Source organism: Opisthocomus hoazin, chromosome 2 (assembly GCF_030867145.1).
Source record: "Opisthocomus hoazin isolate bOpiHoa1 chromosome 2, bOpiHoa1.hap1, whole genome shotgun sequence".
In the NCBI taxonomy this organism is placed as follows: domain Eukaryota; kingdom Metazoa; phylum Chordata; class Aves; order Opisthocomiformes; family Opisthocomidae; genus Opisthocomus; species Opisthocomus hoazin.
The window spans coordinates 38,393,955-38,415,752 of NC_134415.1; the positions used below are offsets into that span (position 1 = coordinate 38,393,955).

At 44.3% G+C, this 21,798-nt stretch overlaps 1 protein-coding gene across 7 annotated transcripts in view; it reads left to right on the forward strand.

Annotated features, from left to right (window-relative positions):
* The window catches only part of TTBK1 (tau tubulin kinase 1), a 121,181-nt gene that overhangs the window by 76,797 nt on the left and 22,586 nt on the right, over window positions 1-21,798 (forward strand). For all 7 annotated transcript variants that reach the window (XM_075413232.1, XM_075413233.1, XM_075413234.1 and 4 more), the window contains 4 exons: window positions 2,462-2,616; window positions 3,569-3,788; window positions 7,169-7,344; window positions 10,659-11,217. In XM_075413232.1, the coding sequence (XP_075269347.1) occupies window positions 2,462-2,616; window positions 3,569-3,788; window positions 7,169-7,344; window positions 10,659-11,217 (1,110 nt within the window). The remainder of the gene's footprint in view (window positions 1-2,461; window positions 2,617-3,568; window positions 3,789-7,168; window positions 7,345-10,658; window positions 11,218-21,798) is intronic.

Here is a 21,798-nt window from a genome sequence, read left to right on the forward strand (position 1 = left end):
GTTCAGGGAAAGCTGAGAAGGCTCAGTAAAACCATGGAATAGCTTATGAATAATGGCAGCTAAGGGCAGTAGTATCCTTCAGCTTGTGAAAAAAGATCCTACAAGGAATACAGTAGAGGTCTGTAAAATCCCAAATGACCTGGAAAGTCAAATGCAAGTGTTACAGAAGAACTTACAGCGGAAGGTAACATAAGTTGTTTTGGCTGAGTGCGTCCTTGACAGCATGAAGAAATGCTGAAAATAAGACAGCTGAACTTCTCATTTTAGCATGTGGTTTCTTACTTCAGACTGCTTCAGTATCAAAGGAATGGAAGGTAGAAGAAGCAATACCAATTTTTAAATGGCTTCAGAAGATACCAGTCGCTGACACTGACGTGTACATCACACAGAATCAGAAACTGTGGTAGAGGCTGGGATTAGTGGACAGCTAGGTGAGGATGATCTAATGAGCAGAAGTCAGTATGTTATTTATAAGGGCTTCTGTCTACTAATGTATGGAGTTCTTGGAAGGTGTCTTTGAGGATGTGGGGATTTTACTTTCTAAAAGACTTTTAACAGCAATCCCTGCCAAAGTAGCAGTCAGAAAGCAAATACAATCCTAAGAATAATTAGAGTATTATTAGAGGGTAAACAGAAAGTGTCCTCATACTACCACATAAATCTGTGTGAAGCATACTGTTAAATACTGTGTGTAGTTCCATTCTTGCGTCTCAAAAAGGATATCTTGAAATCAGAGAAGGTGTAGGGAAGGGTGACAAGGAGGCCAGAGATAGATTCACTTCCAGATATGGAAAGACTAATTACGCTAGGACACTTCACTGAAAAAAAAGGGAGGATTAACAGATACAGGACTTTTTTAAAATCAAAGGTAGAATGGCAGGAAGTGAATGGAGAATGATTGTTTTCTCCTTCTTCTGTTATGAAAATGAGAAACTGCCAAATGAAATTAGCAGGTGACAGGTTGGAATGAGCAGAGAAGATAGTTCACATAGTTGGTGCTTTCTTTGCCGTAAGGTAGGTGTAGTCCAAAAGCTTATGTATTCAATAAGTAATTAGGCAAACTCTTGAGAAAACATCCATCTAAAGTTACTAAATACCATAAATGCATTTACTAAAAACAAGACTGTGACTCTTCAGTTACTCACATTCAGTTCTGAGCAAAAAACTCTCTGCTAACAGCAGCAGCACAACTCCTGTTTCCATCAGAGGTGAAAGGGGTCATTGTGACAGGAGGCTAACAAGCAGAAACACACTCCTGTCATGTTCAACTGCCACAACAGTAAAATCCCTTTTAGATCAAAGCAGCTGCTACCACTGCCATGTCACGCACACTCTCTTGAGAGGTGTTACCTGTCCTTTGGTCAGACCATCAGTCAACTCTGGGAATTCTTCTAATCAAGTGTAGTGCCGCTGCAGGAGTAGAGCACCTAATTCTGGGATTCTGGGTCACAAAAAGGAGGAAAAAGATGGCTCAGCTGAAAGCTGCAAATAGGCATTTTATTGCAGCTTGGTGGAAGGTAGTAGGAAATGGCAGGCTCTCCTGGCCTGCTGATCGTGCTGATAAACAGAACCAGAATATAAATGCAAACAAATAGGGGGGTTGTTCATGGTAATTTTTATTCATAACTTAGCACTAATTCTATGCCATAAGCCAAATATATTTGTCACCATATTCTCTCTCCGTATAGGCTGTAGGCAGTTCTGCGTTATTTAGCTGAATAATGTTATTAGAAATGCAGGACCTCACATACGGCTGTGTTGGCCTGTAGCATCCGGTTTCACTTTGACAGCGCAACATCAGATTGCCCTGGGTAACGCATCGATGCACGGAGCACTGTTGCCAGTAGTTTCATTCTCTCCCAAAGAATATCTGTTCTTAGAAAGCAACAAGCATAAACCATGTCAGCATTTGTACCTGCCATCTTGTAAAGAAAATTGTGTCATCCCTTTTACAATTTTTTTTTCTTCCACAGCTAGATGTGGTAGGCTACATTGTGCGTAAGCATATCACAGCACTCTTGATCAAGCTGTATTTGAGCCAGACACTGCAATGACTCTGCATCCTAGGACTGGTGTTTTCCTGTTGTGTTTGTGTCTTCTGGCAGCCCTTGAACTCCATATATCAGATGTATTATTCTGCATATGTCTAATCTGCAGGAAAGCTGAGCTGAAGTTAAGGCTTTAGAGTTAGACATACAAGCCAACCACAAGATTTCATCAAATCAGTGTCAAAATATTGCATGCGCTTCTTTTGTAGATTTAAAGAAATTTCGGTTACCAAGACAAAACCAGCCTGAAAAACAACTGTTACGATTTTATGACGTTTGCTTTCATTTCATGGTAACTTTTGTAGGCAAGAGGGAGATCATAAGCTGCACTTAGTCCTCATGCTCATACTTCAGATTTTTTGAGAGCCACCCTTAGCTACTTAACATACATTGTTTTGGTAAATTTATTCCAGCTTATCATGTCCGTTTTCGAGAACAGCATGAAAGAAAGAGGCATCACTGAAAATGAAGCCTTTGACTGGGAGAAGGCTGGTACAGATATCTTGTTGTCCACTAGCACCTCTACTCCACCACAGCAAAACACCAGGCAAACAGCAGCCATGTTTGGGTGAGTATTCCAGTTGCATCAGTCAGACTGTGGACATCCTCAATAACAAGTTTAGTAACAAGTTCATTTTTAAAAGATTCCAAGGCCATTATGATCCTGAGAAGTCAGAGCTGCATGGCAGCCACCACTTGATTTGACTTTATATATATTAACATACATCTAAGGTGGTGGAACCCAGCTTTAGACCCTTGATGTCCTGAGGGGATGAGTGTGTGGGTTGGAGTCACGTTAAGGGATGTCTGGAGACTTTTGGCTTGGATTGATGGAGCCTACCCATATGCTTATATATTTTGCATATTATATGGCACACATGGCTGGAGCTTCTGTGAGAGTGCCTGCTGTGAGGCAGTTGTTGCCTTGATGTGGGGTGGGTTTGTGATAGTGAACTGAACACAGCAGAGTGCATGCACTGATCATTGCCTTGAACACAGCTCCTTGACCTTCACAGGGTGTTTCGTATGCTTGTGCAAAGGTACACAGAGCTTGGTGCTCAGAGATGGAAACAAGTCCAAACAAAAGTTGAAAAGACTTAGTTCACTGGTCTGACTTGGTGCTTTTGAGGGGGCTGACATTAAGGGATAACAAGAATCCTTAGTAATGTTATAGAAAATAAAAGCCATAAGGCCTATTAAGCCTCATTCGCTCGTGCAAAGAAGGGAAGTTTCTTCAAAGTTAAATACTGCGTAATGGGCACTTCTGAAAAAGTTTGCAGCCTACGTATCAAGGGTCCCAAGATGATTTGATGGATCCATCCCACTGTCTTTGTGACTACATGTTAGGTGGAATCTTCCTGTTGTGTTTCAGGTTGTCATATCTGGGATAATGCTGGATTGCTTGTTTTTTTCAACCTGGTAATAGACTAAAAGCTTCTAAGGAATTTCTGTGAGGCAGTGTGATAGACCTCCTTCTGTAAGTACTAAAAATTTTACCTTTCTTCTTGTCTCTTCTGTAGAGTGGTTAATGTCACTCCAGTACCTGGGGACTTGCTTCGTGAGAACACTGAGGATGTCCTACAGGGTGAACATCTGAGTGATCAAGAGAATGCTCCTCCCATCCTGTCAGGCCGGCCAGTGGAAGGTCTGGGTCAGACTCCAAACACCGCTTTCAATGAGGGTGAAGTTTGGGAAGAGACAGATGTGAATCGCAACAAACTCAGGATCAGCATCAGCAAAGTAAAGAACATTTATTTATCTCCTGTGGCTGCTGGATTTAGGGCAATGGATTCATAGACTCCTAGAAGCCACCCAGATCCACTGATGTAGCATCCTACATAGTGCAGCCCAAAAAGCACTGTGGAATTTCCCTATGGAAATGGGAAATTACAAATGATTTTTTTCACAGAGTAAAAGCTATTGGGATTAATTTGCTTCTTTATGCAGATGACATTTTGGGGGCCAATAATGCTAGACTGAATCTTTCGTACAATCATTGTATCATTATACTGGGTCTCGATACTTCAGGCAACGGAATTCTAGTCCTTGCAGAGATGATACAATTTCAGAAATGTTTCAGGTTTGGAAATTATAAACCAAAATTGTATTGTGTCCTAACCTCTTGGATAAATAAATTTCATCACAGATGTCTTCATAAGCCATATTTTGTACCTCTTGAATCATCACTAATTTTTCTCTTCCAATTTTTTAACTTTCCTTTCTAAGGGTAGTGCAATCTATAAAGAGCATCTAATGTTAGTTTCACCCCTGTGAAGAAAAAGAAACTATCACTGAATATTCTCATATTTCTGCATTCCAAGATCATATTAGACTTTTTTGCTTTCATAAAGTGTATACTTCAGTTGTTTTTCCTCATAATCCATAAAAAGTTTCTCAGTCCTTTCTGTAAATGTTACCTAATTTCTTGGAGGAATCCCAGTTGAATGATAATTCCATAGTAAATGTTAGGTATGAGAATCTCACAGTTGGTTAATTTATTAGGTCAATTTACATGTAGCAAGTAAATTAGTATTTGTTGTGTTGATCTCAATTCTCTTTTAAAAATCAGAATGTCACATGTCATGACATCAGATACATACAGAATCTGTTAGCAGAGAAACCTTCATCAAACAGACAAAATATTATCAGGGTGTATTGGATTCACTCTACAAACCTATCTTTAACAGACATTTGTGGACTAGCATGTTAAATCTACCAATCTTCTGGTTCTGACCAGGATTCACTTCAGTCTCTACTCACGCAAAGTTAGTCCTGCTTTCAGCCCTGTAGATACCTCCATTATCCTTAGTCTTACTAGAAAACATTATTCATGGACAAGAAATAATCTCATCTAACTTGCTTAAAAATCTCCAATACATATAATTTGGATCAATGTGTTATCTGTATGGAAAATTACCAGTAGCATTCCCCAATACCGAGAATTATAAACCAAGTTGAAATCACTTCTTCATCTCTCACTGGTAAACTGTGTGCATTCCCAGAAGTTATGTGAAGGCACATGAAATAAGAAAAGCCTAGTAGAGTGGAATAGTTCTGTTTCCACAACACAACAAAAAAAGAGTATTACAGAAAAATCCTGGTAACTCCTATGTGTTTTTGTGTTCCTTTGAACCACCAGGTGCCTTGATGCTCTTTGGTCAGACTGAGATGTGCACAAGGGAGTCCTAAATGTCCTTTCTGCTTGCTAGTTGTATGTCATGTCTTAGGTACCCAGCACTGTCATTCACAAGCCTTGTCATAGATCGACAGCATGACCAGGTGACTCTCCTGCCAATGGATGTGCTATTTCTTGCCAGTTTACTGGCAAAGGAGCTTAGGGAGTTAGTCAGTGCGGCAGTGAGCACTTCAGTTCTGACAAGCTCTGTAGCTACACAGCAGTCTATGAAATAGAGCCTAGGGCATCATGCTCTCCAAAGCTAAAGAAGTCTGTCCTTTCTCTCTGTGAGGGTTGTTATCTTTAGTCTGACTCTTGCCTGTCCTTTCGCTCTGCTAGGCTTATTATCTTTAATCTGACTGTTCTCTGAGAGAGCATCAGTTTTCATTTAAGTCACAGTCACCACATGGAGAAAAAAAGGAAGCTGCAGATGTGATATGTAAGGGCACAGTTTCACCTCTGCTTGTAATCTCAGGCATCCCTTGTGTCTTTCAGAACTGCAAGGGCAGCTGGTGTGTAAAACACCCTTCTGCTGTTCACAGCTTCAGCATCCTTAATCTTCCAGTCTTGCAGCACTAGAAGTAACTCTGTCTCTCCCTGTCTTGCTCTTTGTATTTAGGTGATAAGTAGATCTTGCCGTGCTTTTTCTCCTCTCTAAGGACATCATTATTTCTCTGTTCACACAGTTGAGATCTCCTTCTGTCACACTTCTCCAATTTCTGTACTAAGGACAGTTTCCTTGCTTACTGTCACTGAACTTTCTAAATCCTCCTTCACTAACCTTCTCACATATTTTGGCCTGTATGGATTACAGATTAAATCATCATCTATTCCGCTTTTCCTGTGATGCCTGAAAGTTCTCCTCTGCTCCCCCTAGCTGCAAAGACTCCTTAGTTACACATTCCAAAGCCAGCCTGGGTTGTTTAGAACTGATAATTTATGGACACTTGACTGACTTTCTGTATACACAGTACTTGCACAACGGCAACTGTCTTGATCAGCAGCATTTTACTGAGAAGTCTGCTAACATTCGGAGCCTATGTCATTAATAGAGGACAAGTGAATGTATGTAGGTCATGCTGCAGAGAAGGGTAAACACTCTCCATACTAGGAACTCGCACTGGCACTTCAGTGCACATCCCCACACAAATGCAGTGCGTAGCAGCTGATATTGCATTGTTGGCAACACAACAGGGTTGAATGCAAATCCTAGACTTCTGCTCTAGCTCTTGGACCATTCTGCCTCTTCTCTTCCAGGGGGAAGCAGCACAGTGGAAGGCAGAAGGCAGCTGTGTTGCAGTCACCTACTTTTGCCCCTTTGCTGCTAAATTAGAAAAAAAAAATTAAATTTACTAGGCCATATGAAAACAGAAAATATGTACTGGTAGAGTATGAACACTCAATGCTCACAAGTGTTCACGAGCATGTTCAGGTCCCTGCGTGACCCTGAGTCTGTGGAAAGATGTTGTCGTTGAATATATGTCCTGGATGACTTGGTTTACAGGACCAAGTTTTTTTTAAAAAAAAACAAACAACAAAACAACAAACCACCCTGGGAGTTAGGAGACGCCTTAGTCTTATCAAGTTCATCAGAAGTAAAAGTATGTACATCACAATAAAATGCTTGGATCCTGCATAGACAAATATTGACAAACAAGAGCTCTTAGACATCTTGGATGAGCAGTTAGGGTTTGTGTATGCAGTAGGGTAGACCATGATAACGCCTTTGGATCAACTATTCAGGGTAATTGAAATGCAAAGGTCACCTTGTAAAGATGTTTAAATATTTGAATTAATTTAAAATCCATAGCTTGTTTTAATACTAGATAATTGCCTGGGCATGTGGCCCCTTGCATTCCTTCAAACGTTGCTTGTGTAGACTATGAAAATCTACATTTTTACAAATTTTCACAGATTTTGAGGTTCTCTGTGTTTACTCCTACAGACTCAGTGCATGGTGGAAGAGGAGCAGAGAAATGGTGTCTGCCCCAGTTCCCCTGTTCGAGTGCCTCCGGAGTCCCCGACCACACAAGTGCGCTCCCTAAGATATCGCCGTGTGAATAGCCCTGAGTCAGAACGCCTCTCCACTGCTGATGGCAAAGCAGATCTGCATGAAAGAAGGTTTGCTCACCCTCTGTAGCCTCTTAGTGCTTTTAGCAGTGTCTTGAGGATTGACTGTTGAGACCAACCTAGTCATTAGATCAGCAGGCACTGGAAGATCATTTCTGGGTGGAGGTGTCAGTGTTCATGGGCTTTATGATCTTTCTGATGAGACACTCATGTCTGTTAATAAGGAGGCTTACTGGGAATGATTCTCACCCTGTCTGTCCCTGGATGGAAAGAACGCCACAGATGGAAGGAGGGGCATTTGTCGGAGGGCAGGCAAGGCATCAGATCAGAGATAACGTGGACAGTCACAAAGTTTTTGGGTGGCCTGAGGTGGGAGGGAAGAATGGATATTGTTAGGATACATACAGGGATGCATGTATTCTGGGAGCTAGCTGGCAGATCCTGAGCTGGTGGGTTTCGTTATTTCATTATTTTTCATTCATAGTAGGAATAGTATTCATTTTTCAGCATATCGCATTGCACTTGTTTGCATGTGCAAGGTACACATCACACCCTGATTTTGAGGGTAATAGGAACATCTTCTCTCAGATCCACAGCAAATCAATAAACAAAAACCCAAGAATAATAAAAATAATGAAAAGAAGCTGTTTGAAGTACTGTGAGCTGGAGAACGTGTTACAAGATGTAAGCCCTTGGTGCTGGTAACTCCCTGCACATCATTTGTTACTCTCTCTTCTTCTTCGCGCTGAAAGTCAGTGCATGAACTGTGATTGCAGGACGTACTGCAGGCCCCTCTGAAAGAGGCAGGGAAGAAACAGGCCTTCTTCTCACAGAACATCTGACAGACTTCAATCACAAGGAGACAGTAGCTGGAAATGAAGGAGGATCAAAAAGAACTAGAGAGAGGATAAGCCCCTAGCACTACCTCCAGTTTGTTAGGTACTGTTTTATTCTGGGTGGCTGGGGAAGCTGTAGTGCTTCTCTGTAATTCAGGAAAGATTGTTTGTTTGGCTATTAGTAATTTAGGATTTGAATAAGGTTCTCCTTCCCCTCTACATTGCCATAGTGAGGCCCCATCTGGAGTACTGTGTCCAGTTCTGGGCTCACCGCTTCAAGAAAGATGAGAATCTACTGGAGAGAGTCCAGCGGAGGGCTATGAGGATGATGAGGGGACTGGAGCATCTCTCCTATGAGGAGAGGCTGAGGGAGCTGGGCTTGTTCAGCCTGAAGAAGAGAAGGCTGCGAGGGGACCTAATAAATGCTTATAAATATCTGAAGGGTGGGTGTCAGGAGGATGGGGCCAAACTCTTTTCAGTGGTGCCCAGTGACAGGACAAGGGGCAATGGGCACAAACTGAGGCACAGGAAGTTCCGTCTGAACATGAGGAAGAACTTCTTCCCTCTGAGGGTGACGGAGCCCTTGAACAGGCTGCCCAGGGAGGTTGTGGAGTCTCCTTCTCTGGAGATATTCAAGACCTGCCTGGACGCGGTCCTGTGCAGCCTGCTCTGGGTGACCCTGCTTTGGCAGGGGCTTGGACTAGATGACCCACAGAGGTCCCTTCCAACCCTGAACATTCTGTGATTCTGTGAAATCTTGGGTCTTGCTACCTCTTCTTTTTCTTTCTCAGAAGAAAGGCTCTTTGAAATAGGAAGAGAAAAAAGCCATTTATAAGTCAGCAACACTAGCCCTGTATATTCACTGAATGCTTTTAACTCCTTCCTTTATTGCTCCTACTCTTCCTTGTCTACTCAGCATCATGTTAACTTGAGATAGAAAACGTGGATTATCCAAAACCCATCCCTTCCTCCTGTCTTCTTCCCACAGCTACTGTTAATTAAAAAAAAAATCCTTTTTCTTTTTTATCTTCCAAGTAGCCTGCACCAAGTACAGTGCAAATACAATCCCACTCTGCCACACAGTTTTCTCTTTATTCTGTTTTTATCTTTTCACAACACAGACCTGAAATGTCTGAAAAAAACCCAATACAGACTGGAAAATTCTTCTGGCTTTCTGGAGTAAATTCTTCCACTCCTCTGCTGAGGAATGGATTAATACATTGGCTAAATCCAGAGTTTCTTTTGGTTTTTTAGCAGCAGCTCTTTAAATCCAGTTCTTCACACACACAGGGTAGGCCATTTTTTGTTCTTACTTTACATACTTAGTGTTCCCTATTCACAATAATGTATTTTTAAGACTTTAGCAAATACAGCCTTGCTTCTTTCAGATCCATCAGATAACTTTGGTTTTGCTCACTGCTTTTTCTACATCAACCTTTGGTTCACCTCCTTCCCTAATTCCCCTTTCTTCATGAAATCTTTTTTATTTTTGCTTGTAATTCTTTCCATCTCAGCTCTGACCTTCCACTGTGTTAAAGATACCCAGTTTTGCTTAACAACCCTTACGCAATGGTCAACCACTTTTCTGTTTCCCCTCATGCTTTTTTTACACATGGAAGGCTTTTCCAAGAAGAATCTGGCAAGGTTCCTGGATGGTCCTAGTTGAAATCCATTTGTAGAACACACTGCAGCTGTCTTTTTCAGGGTAGCAGACACTCTGGCTTTGTGCAGCAAGCTGCTAACCTCTGTGATAGGCAGGACTTGAGAGAGAAGCAAAGTGAGCAGCAGGAGCAGGCCAAATGAGAAGCGTGGATCGTAACAATGTGGAGCAGAAGGACAGAAGTGCCACTGGCTTTTCCAGCTGAGATGCTGCCAGGGCCATTGGGGTGCAGGGAGCTTCCAGGGCCTCTTTGAAAGGTATTTCTGCATGGCTGCAGAAGTTGCTGCTACTTAGACTGTGAGCAACTGAACATTATGCTACCCTTTGTAAAAGGATACTTGCCATATTTCCTTCCTGCTCCTACAAAGTATTTTGGGGTCATCTATGCACAATGGGATCAAAGATTCTTGCTGTCATCAGAGGACTCATGTGGCCACCTCAGAGGCCTCAGTGGCCACCACAGAGATAGCATAGTGCAGCTGAAGAGGTTATAGGATCCCAGCAGAGACACTGTTAAGTCAGACAGTAGATGCAGGATTTAGGGGTGGTTTGTGGTTGGTTTTTTCCTCACAAACCAATAAAACTTACCAAAGGGGAAAGTACGTTGGTGTTGTTGACAGAAACTGGTTATCATCCTGTCATCTACAAGGAAGAGAGATGCTGAATTGGCTGTCATACTGAAGCACTTTATGGGGAACATGTTTATGCTGTTGTAGGTTCTAAAGAAATATTTTTGCTTAAGCCTCTGTTTCTGAAGCATACCGAGAAACGAGTGAGAAGGACTATACAGGTTTTCTCTCAGCTCTGATGATCCCTGACTTTAACCACAAACCTGATGTGTTTTTAATGGCTTCATGCTCTGTTTTTAGATCTCGAATGGATTTACCTGGCTCTCCATCACGGCTTGTGTGCTCCTCCCAGCCAGCCCAGATGCTGTCCATTGATACTGGCCAGGCTGACCGGCAGGCAAGTGGTAGGATGGATGTGTCTGCTTCAGTGGAACATGAAGCCCTCAGCAATGCTTTCCGCTCAGTGCCACTCGCAGAGGAGGAGGACTTTGATAGCAAAGAGTGGGTTATCATTGATAAGGAGACAGAGCTGAAGGACTTTCACCCAGGTGCTGAGCCAAGCACCTCTGGAACCACGGATGAGGAGCCTGAGGAGCTAAGACCTATTGAAGAGGGTGAGGAGAGAAGGCGTTTGGGGGCAGATGCTGCAGTCAGGCCGAAGACACATGATGGGCGAAGTCGGGGTATGCAGCCTGTGACTGAGGAGGACAGTTCCCACAGACATGAAGGACCTTCTCAAACAGTATCTGACAGTAAACACGAACAGCAGACAGGAAGTCCAGCCCACTCCCCCCTACATTCAGCACCAGCTATCCGACAAAGGAGACGAGAATCTGAACCTACTGGTCCTCAGAGACAGGTAAGATCCCTTGGTCTGTATCTTGTTGGCTAGCGCAGCAAAGTCATCATCTTAGGAAACCTCAGCTATATTGGAGACGTCTGTGATTCCAAGCATGGATGGTCTTGTGAAACTCTTTCCGACAGTGCTTGCAAATGTTCTGAACGCCTTAGAAGTGCTCCCTTTAGCTAGTAATGTTGTCCCCTAAGAAGGACATGCTATTATCAGAATCTTTCAGCCATCTTGCTACAAGCACAAGAGTAGAGCACAGTTCTGGTTGTGGGTATCTTTAATCAGTTCTATTACTGCTCTCCCACAATGTTTTGTTAATAACTGCTTAGTTGTATGGTGCTGTCGCTAGCAAATCTTCTCCACACAGTTTGTCAGCATCAACAGCAGTGTATGGCAAGAGAATGCCCTCCAATCTAATCACACATCAGCACTGGGCAGGCCTGCAGCAATGCAAATCATAAAATAACTCTGTGAAATTAATCTTACCTAATAAAAAGCTCAGGGTAACCAGCACACATATCCTGTCAACCCTACTTCAGTGACTGGCATTGTTATTACCAGGTATTTACTCCCAGAAATGTTGTTTATGTACTGTGTTTTTTCCAGATAGTTGTAGAGGGCTTTTTTTCTTTTGGTTTTGCTTATTTTCTGTGGTCCTCTTAAGACATAAAGAAGTTCAGTTTTCAACTGGAGGTAATTTACTAGATTACCTGGAAAAACATGATATACTGTTAGGCTCAGAGTTCCTCTGTCATATCTGATCATTTCTCAGACATTCAGAAGAAGGCTGTGCCAGAGTGTTCACTGCAAGAGACAGTAACATTGTTCTCCTGAGGGCTTTTTTATATTTGTGTATTAATGAAGATCTCTCATGCACGTGGGATCTGTAAGTGCAGCAAAGAGCAGGCGAGTTTCGGGTCATGCACACAGTGATACCTTCCTATAGCAGGCACTTGAGCAGTCTGCTTGATCTGCTCTGGAAGATGGTAACTCCATCTCCCATTCCCTCCTGAGCTTATTCTCTAAGAGGGTGTTCACTGGACAGGAGTATGTTCAAAGAACGTTCTTCCGCTCAGGCCTTCTCCAGATTCTTCTCTTCTCTGGACCCCAAAGAGGTACAAGAAAAAAAGGACTGTTAGTTTTGGCAGCAAAACATGAATGATACAAGAAACTATATAAAAAGAATCAAACCAAATCCTTTCCTTCCAGGCAAGGTGTTCCTTGCTCAGGTGTATGAGGCTGGAACATTTACAGGAAGGCTAGAAATACTGACAGCAGGCACTTGTGGGTCTGTCCTGCTGAGCATGCAATAGTAGCAGTACATGCTTCTTCTCATGGAGACTGCATCCAGTTGCAAGGTTCCTGAGTGGAGGTGTTTGCTGCATAAAACCGGTATGTTAAATGCCCCAGATATCTAGAGATTGCATAGGCAAGATTGGCAGAGTTGGAAAGGTCTGTGTCTGAATAACCAGCTGTAAGAACCAGCAGGAACACTTCACATACTTAGTGTTGCTAAAGAAGGCTAGAGGTGCCTTCTTGGCTGTAGCAAGTAATAACTGCTACGTGAAATGACTGGAGGAGTTGGGTATGATGCAGTATGAAGGGTGCTTGTCACTGCACAGTGATAATTAAAAAGCAGACAAAAAAGGTAAATTCATTTCCTGTCACTAAACAAAGATAATGGAATTGTGGGTGATCACTATATTAGACAACCTTGGTTCTCCAGCAGACTGTGCATTTCTTTGCTTGTATGTTCTGAAATACCCTCTAGTTACGCCTGGGCCTAGCTTCGTACATGGTAAGACCAACACTGGATTTCTCTGGCTGGCCAGGATTTAGTTGTGAGCTTACTTTGATGTCTGGATCCTTCAGGTGCCTCTATATACACGGTTTTGAAGTGACATTCATATTTTTCTGTTTGCTGTCACAAAACCAGCTGCTAACTCTCAAAGGAAAAATGACTTGGTGCCCAAAGGAAAGCAGAAGCCTGTTCCCCTTAGGTACAACAGAGATGGAGGGACAGTTGGTTGGGACACTAATAAGAAGTTGACCAAGGGCTTAACTAATGAAAATACTGAAGGCATCACTAGCAATGACAGATGTTTCCTGCAGTTCAGGCTTGGGCTTCCTCTGGGTTCGTATCAAACTGTGATTAGATAGTTTGCATGTCAGTAAATCTTCCTTGTCTTTGAATACGACCTGAGCCTTTAAGATAGGTAAAAATGCCACTAAATGCAGAACTATCATGACTATCATAGGCCTTATTGTACCAATTTGGGACCTGATTCTGCTCTCTTGAAAACTGGTGAACATCCATTGGTGTCAGCCGTGTACAAACTAAGAGCAAATGGGTAATTCCTGCTCTAATGCTTTCTTCTATTCCTCCATTCTCTAGCTCCAATATATAAGCCATTATTTGTTACTGGCAAAAAGACAGGATTATGGATTATGATAGAATCACAACATGGTTGAGGTTGAGGTTGGAAGGGACCTCTGGAGGTCATCTAGTCCCATCCTTTGCTCCAAGACGGCTCAACTAGACCAGGTTGCTCAGGACGGTGTCCAATCAGAATAACTCTGAGGACAGAGACTCCACAACCTCTCTAGGTAACCTCTTCCAGTGTTGAATCACCCTTATGGTAAAAAAACCTTTTTCTTATGTTTAAGTGGAATTTCCTGTATTTTCATTTCTGTCTATTTCTTCTTGTCCTTTCATTGGGCACCACTAAGAAGAGTCTGGATCCAGCTTCTTTTTCCCATCAGGTATTTATAAATGTTGATGAAATTCCCCCTCAGCCTTCTCTTCTCCAGACTAAACAGTCCCAGCTCTCTCAGCCTTTCCTCAAATGAGAGGTGCTGCATCCCTTCACTGTCTTTGCGACCCTTCATTGGACTATCTCCAGTATGCCCATGTCTCTCTTGTATTGGGCAGCCCAGAGCTGGGCACAACACTCCAGGCATGGCCTCACCAGTGCTCAGCAGAGGGGAAGGACCACCTCCCTCAACCTGCTGGCAGCACTCCTCCTAACACAGCCCAGGAGGCTGTTGGCCCTTTTTGCCACAAAGCCACCTTGCTAGCTCGTATTCAGCTTGACGTCCACCAGAACCTCCAGGTGCTTCTCTGTCAAACTGCTTTCCAGACAGTTGGCCCCCAGTGTATACGTTCCTCCCCAGGTGCAGGACTTTGCCCTTCACTTTGCTGAACTTTGTGAAATTCCTTTTTGCCCATTTCACCAGCCTGTCCAGGCACCTCTGAATATCAGCGTCACCTTCTGGTATGTCAGCCACTCCTCTCAGTTTTGTATTACCTGTGAACCTGCTGAGGGTACACTCTGTCCCATCATCCAGGTCATTAATGAACTTGTTAAACAGTAGTGGCCCCAGTATCGGCCCCTGGGCTACACCACCAGTGACTGGCCTCCTGCTGTTCTTTGTGCCCTTAAGCACAATGCTTTGAGCCCAGCAGCTCAGCCAGTTTTCAGCCCAACTCACTGTCTACTTATCTAGACCATATTTCATCATTTTGTCTATGAGGATGTTATGGGAGACAGTGTCAAAAACCTTACTAAATTCAAGGTAAACAACCTCCCACCCAGTCATCTCATCACAGAAAGCTATCAGGTTCATCAGGCATGATTCCCCCTTCATATATCCATGCTTACTGCTCTCAGTTACCTCCTTGTCTTTCTTATGTTTGGAAATGGCTTCCAGGAGGATTTGCTCCAGGCCCTTTCCAGACTGACCAGCCTGTAGTCCCTCAAGTTACCCTCATTTAGAGCTCAGGTGTTTGTTCAAATGTATTAATCTGTTGGAAGAAAGATGTTCTGGTACAAGTGTGAGGGGTGGTGGTGTCCTTGTGAAACTGTGTGGGTGTAAGAGGGAGCACAGTATGAAGGGATGCTGCTGTGGGGAAAGTCAAGTACAGAGGAGGCTCTGAATAGCCTGGGGGAATTTCTGACCCAAGTATTCTCACATATTAGATATCTTCCAGTTTCAGCTGACAAGAAGACAGCTGCAGTGGAGCGTAGACCTCATGGGAAGCCCTGGTAAAGAGGGAGAACAGGTCTGTCATGAAACTATATCCTGTTCAAGCCCTTCTGTCTGTGCACCGCTCAGTGCAGCACTGAGCACCCAGCAGGCTGTTTAACAGAGCTCTCTAGGGTTACTTTAATGTATGCATTTCAGGAATGTACTAATAAATCTCTGCTTATTTTTATGCACTAATGTGCAGATAAAACTATAGAAATAGCTAAAAATGAGTGGAAAAAAAGACTAAATGTGCATTTCTGTTTACATATTAATCCTGACATATGATTGCTGTTATTGTTGGAAATCATTTATATCCACACCCAGCAATATAATTTAAAAATCTGTCAAGTTCTTAAATATGCTGAGTAAACGCACTGCCACTTGACAGAGATGGCAACTTACTGCTGTCTTCTGTGTTGGAAAGAAATAGAAATGTTCATACATTGATGAGTTTTAGCAGTTACTTCTAGTTGTACACATCCGTATTTCTTGACTCTGAATCTCTCTTGCTGCTAGTGCAATTGGCATTGTGCAAAATGTTTTGAGACTTGCCTGCCTAAAACATGCCTGTGCAAATGATGCTGCATCTAAAAAAAACAAGAAAAATGAAGCGTAGTGGGAGAGCATATTAACTCTTCCTTAGCTATTCTTGGATATATTCTGGAGAGTTCAGAGAGCATTTTGCTTACACTGAGTCTTACAGTCCCATTTCCCAGAGCCAGGAATTCATCTTTTAGAAAAGGTCCCAATGTGAAGAGGTGCTCGTGCATTTCCTTACCGACTCAGCTGCATAGTTAGAATCACTCTTAAAAAAATCTCCCTTGGTGCTGTATTAGGCCTCTTTTCTCCCACAGGCAGCCTCCCACAGTCAGGTGAATGCCACAAATGGACTTATCTAAAGTTGTCCACATCTTGACTCTGAGATGGCAGCAGCTGTGGAGCTTACGAGCCCCTCCCAGCCATACCCCCCAGCTGGCGTCTTTGCTGAGAGATCACGCAAGGATGCTCAGCGTGCAGACCTCTGTTAGTAATTCCATTAATAAGACAGGAGGCAGCCAGAAGCACATGGCATAGGCTGCCTGGGCCAGCTTCACATGGGAGTTCAACTTTAGCTATAGCCACTGGTTTTCTTCTGTAAAAAACTGAGCTGGGACCCACACTGAGCCAAGAAAATATTCTCTGTTCTGGTGCTGAGCCCACGGGTGCCCCCATGCTCCTGAACTTCATCATTGCCTCATCTGAGGGATGATATAGTTGTGAGTGGTCTGATACCCTTGGGAGCAGCACAGCTGGTCAGGGGTGACATCTTCAGCAACCCCAGTATGCCATTCGCTTCCCCCATTGATTTGAGTTGGTTATTACTCCTCGGAAAGGGACGCAGAGACACTGGAGAGGGCTGCCTCACAACAAGGACAGGGCTCTAGCATTTTGAGTGATCTGTGCCACCTCTTTGGTTCGTGTGGTGTAGAGCCCTGGGTTGCCCCGGGTCTGTTACCTAGAGGAACTCTGATTTGCACTGAGGACTGAAAGCTGAGCAGGGCTTTTTGTGGGTTGTATTTTGGGCCCGGTGGCCTCTGTGGCCCCAGACCCTGGAGCAGTGGTGAGGAAAATCCTTGTCACTCCCAGAGTGGGTATAGACAGCAGGAGGAGAGGACAGAAATTACAGCTTCACTGGCTCTGTGGCAGAAAGAAGAAAAGATGGGCTGAAATAATTGAGCAACTGGTAGAAGCAAAACACAGCAGGCTCTCAGGTTTATAACCCTGGGCAGCAGAGGTAGGCTGGGGGCAGAAGGCAGCAGGGAAAATGAGATATGAAAAGGTGCTATGTATCTTGGGTTCCTTTCCGTTCTACAGCATGGTCTGTGGCCTGCTCTGGGGGTAGCTGAGGGACCATTTCTCAGTGATGAGAAATGGGCATTTGCAGAAGAAGGGCAGGCTCTCATTGCCCCTCACTCAGTGTAATTGCCATTGAGACACGCTTGCTGCCTGTTGTAGATGATGCGATTCTTTGACATTCAGCTCCTTCGACTTCCTTCCACATGAGAGGGGAGACACCAGCACCGCCAGCTGGTGGAGAAGGATGTATGTGGAGCTGGCCTCTATCCCTTACACCCTTTAGATTCAGGATCCCTCTCCATCCATGTGTTAGGAATAAAGGATCAGCAAAAGGGTGATAGGGTAAGAGAAGTAATGGTCACGTAGGCTCATTACATATATACAAGTCATAAGAATCAAAACCTTAAGCTCAATAGAAATTCCTAATTACATTTTAAATTCTTTAAAATGTATTGAGCTGTATCAACATCACTTTTTTCTGGGACTTTGCATGAGAAGTGTCATACTGCTCCTGTCCAAACAGAGCAGGATAGGCCTGATGGAAGGTGGTCCAGCCTGATTGCTACCCAGGGCAGAGGGACAAAAGAGGGCAGCACCTCCAGTGCTGACTGTGTTATTTAAGCATTAGAGCACCAGTGAAGAAAAGCGGTGTGTCTGTAACCTCAGCGTCAGCCAGGAGGCAGCAATACCTAAGTGTGCTTGCTGGTGGGGTGTTGCAATTTGACCCTTCATGGCCTGGCCAAGGTCCTTGCTCCTGTGCTGTAGAGGAGGTCCATCTGGGTAGTTGGAGTGTTCCTTTTTGATCTGAGAAGTCTTTACCGTACTGGGATGCTGTATACATTGGAAATCATAAAATATGCTGAGCCCAAACATGGAGCAAAAAGTAACAATAAGAATTCCAGTATACTTAGTTGTGCAGCCTATAGACAGTACACCCAAGGACTGAATTTCTACACCAACTATGCAATGAAGAGACAGTTGTCTTTATGAGAAATTAGAGCCGCTGTGACAGCATTTCATTATCATTATCTGAGGGTCTGATCTATGCAGTGACATGCAGTATTTAGGACTGCGAATAAATGCTTTTCACATTTAATGCCCACCACAAGCTGAGTAGTTCTCAGACGCTTGTGAAGATAAGATACCTGCCTCAAAGCACTGCAAAGATATTGAAGGTGACAGGAAAGAGATGAGACTGGATGAAGTTCAGCTCTTTTTCTCATATCATTTGCAAGGGCAGCATCTCTAGTAAGCTAAGGAGAGCTTCTTCTTGGCTTAAGAAAATAGGGTATTGCATTTTCACATTTCCCAACTACATTTTGAAACCTGCAGAGACTTTCTGAAAAGAAATGCAGCACAAGGAAGAGAATGGATTTGAAAGGAAGAGTGTAATGCCAGGAAAAATGGTCTGGTTTCAGAAACTGAGGTTGCTGACCCCTGTGAAAGCACTGGTTTAATAGCAGAAGTAGAAAGGGGAGGAAGGGCTTAGCAATTTCAGAGTGAAGAATCTGAAGTCATTCCTGTGATGCCTCTCTCTTCCATTCAGTGCATAAAGGGAAGGTAGGGACTGCGATCTCATCCTGGCACAAGCTGTCCTCTGTGAGTATACTTTCCTCCTTCTCCTGGCCATCCCAGCACCACAGAAGCAGAAAAGGGACCTAAGAGTGCATCTTCTCTTCGTGTCCTCCCATGACTCTGTGTTTGGAGTTTCTCACTGAAAGGAGAATTACTCTGCCTGCCTTCCCAGCTGCTGCCTGTCCTCCACTTACCAGAACTGGAAGCATTAACTCTCCCCCTGCAGGTGCTCAATATAAAAGCGTATCGTGAGGCCAGCAGTGTAAGTGTGAGGAAAAGAAAGTCTGCTAACAGTCCCCAAAGCTGCCTTTGCAGATCCCTGGGGTGAATTTTAATAAGACTTGTTGATAGAGCCCCTGAGAATCCCTCACTTTTAAATACGTATAATCATTTTAGCACCAGGTGTTTCACCTTTTCTTGTACACGTGGTTTCCAAGTGTGTTCAGAGTTTGACTGTTACCTATATGCAAGATGCATGAGTGGCCTAATGACATGTCCAGATGAGTGATGCCAGAGGAACAGAGAGTTGAGGTGCGTGGCCCGAAGAGCCGGAGGAGGGGCCGGGCGTAGCAGAGCCCGACACTACTGGTGTCACTCACATCTGCGTGTGGCCGGGGAGAGCGTGGCAGGCCCCCTGTAACGGCAGGCTCCCATGGTGCTCATAGGGTCCCTGGGAATTCATAGACACAGAGAAGTAGGTAAGCCCCGCATAGGGCAAAAGCATTTTTCATCTGCCGGCGAAGATGTCTGCAGCATGCGCATCACAAACCAGGGGCGAGTCAAGTCTTTGCCTGACACCTTTTCCTCCACTCTTCTTGGTCTTTTTCAGTTGGAGGAGGACAGGCCTTCTCAGCACTCCCTCCCGAGGTACAGCCCCCTGAGAAGACTGGCGTCCTCCGTTTTCTCCTCCTCAACCCTGGAGACAGAACACTACCCTCACGTTGGTGGCACTTTCATACAGCGCAGCCGTTCAGCGGAGAGCAGTCCCGTGCGCATGCCCCACCGCAGGCACTTGCCCCTCACGGCAGGAAACCACAGACTCATGCCTTCCGTCCTCCGCATTTCCAGGTCCCAGCTCCAGCAGGTGTGGGCCCGCTTCACACACAAAACATAGCCTGTTCAGGGAAGCAGCAGCCTCCATAATGCAATAATAGATCCCACCTGCCCACAATGTGTCACCACTTAATGCAATATTGAATCCCAGACAACACTGGCCTAAGGTACTGTAACTTCCAAAGCCCCTGCAACCAGACCCCACAGAGACTGAAAACACCTGCCTTTCTAAACCTCCCAGCAGCCTGGGCGAGGGGCAGCAGCGTGGCCGAAGATGAGAACGCAGATGGTGAACGTGTGATGCGTGAAAGAGGTGGATGCCAGGGCTCGTCTCAGAGACTCGCTCGCGCGTCCTGCAGCCTTGGGGTAGGAAGCGCAGGGCTGCCTCACTGAACACATGCAATCAAGCCACAAATATTGTCAAATTATGACTGGAGTGGAGAGACCGTGGAGGTATCCACAGGCGTTACCTTCCCCGGGCAAATCAGTTCAAGCATCTTTTTTGGTATCTTACACTGGGCCAAATCTGTAGGCGGTTTTACTCCTTCTAGATATAGGCAGAATCCCACTGGAAGCTCACCTGAGGCAGGACCTCAGGATTTGTCCCTCTTGTGGAGTTACGATCATGTATCTCTCTGTTGCTTTCGCTTTGGAAATTTTGCTTTTGTTGCCGTTTGGTTTCCATACAGTGACCACATACTTCTGTCGCTCTGCCTTTGCCTCTGTTACATGACAGTGGACGCGTTTGTCTGCTCTCCACTCCTAAGCTGCTCCAAATCTACCTGCCTTCCCCCGCAGGCGCTGACTGTCAAGAGTTGGATAGCAAGGATTTTCTTACTGATCCAGCTGTATATTACGCTGTTTCTAAATTCCAGAAATTTTAGCTACCTGCAGCTTCTCAGTGCAGAGCAGCCCTGCTTCTTGGCCTTGCTTGGAAATGCCCATGATAACAGATCTCACTTGAGAAACAAACTGGCCTCAGCACTTGGTGTACAAAGCCCCTGGAGCCCTTGTCTAAAACTGACTTGAATCTTAGAGGAAAGGGGAGATCAAAGGTAATTTAAATTGTCATAAGTATCCTTATTTCCCAGGTTTGCAGGGATAGTATAGCTAATTTACACTGCAGCTATACTTCTTAGTATAACTGCAGTGTTAAACACCAGGCTGTATGAAGACCTTCTGTAGTTGAAGAGGCAGTATGGATGTTAAGGTTAAAGAAGAAGGGGTCATTGCTGGTGCTCAGGGCTTTAGGAAGGTGGAAGTCCAAAGTAAAATACTCTTCAGAAAGTATGTAAGCCCAGGATACAGACAAGAAAACAATACAGAAAGCTCAGGCAGATGTGAAAATGGCATGGGATACGTATGGTTGTTGGAAGAAAGCCGTGACACGGAGGTATTGCTGCAGAGGTAGGGTGTTTCCAGTGGAGTTACAATGAACGCTTCCTTCCAAATACTGATTTCTGTAGGTATATCTGCCCTGCCTGAGGCTCCCTTCATATCAGGTTCACCCTTCTGTAAGCAACCCCAGACGGGGTGGGTGGTGCTTTCTGAAGCTCGTAGGACCTGGCCCGGTGGGTCTGCATGCCACAGGGCGTGCTCTGGCAGGCTGGGTGTGCGCTGCCTCCTGCCTGCCCACAGAGCATCCCAGTGGGCGCAGGGATGGAGATGGAGGGGACAACACACTCTCCTTGAGAAGATTCAGCATAGACATGACCAGTCTCTTCCCACAGTCATTCTTGAATCAGTGACATCAATTTCTTTTGGTTTGCCCCAAGAATGTGAGTGAACAGGACACTTTACTGCCCAGACGAAATTTTTATCTGCAATTTGTTGATCAGTTTTATTTTTTTAAAAATACCAGAAGTACTTGGACTGAATTAACCAGTAGCCTAATCCTATTGACAGTTCTTCTCTTGTCAAGCACAGAGACCAGAAAGAGCAAGGCTTTGCTTTTCTCAAAGTGATGTGAGTAGGGATGATTTCCTTAAGTAGACTCTGCTCTGGCATTATTTTTTCCATGTTCAGTAGAGACTTTAATAGAACAGCAGATTCCAGAGAAAATGGAATTTGTGAAAGAAGTAGACTTAAAATCAGTAG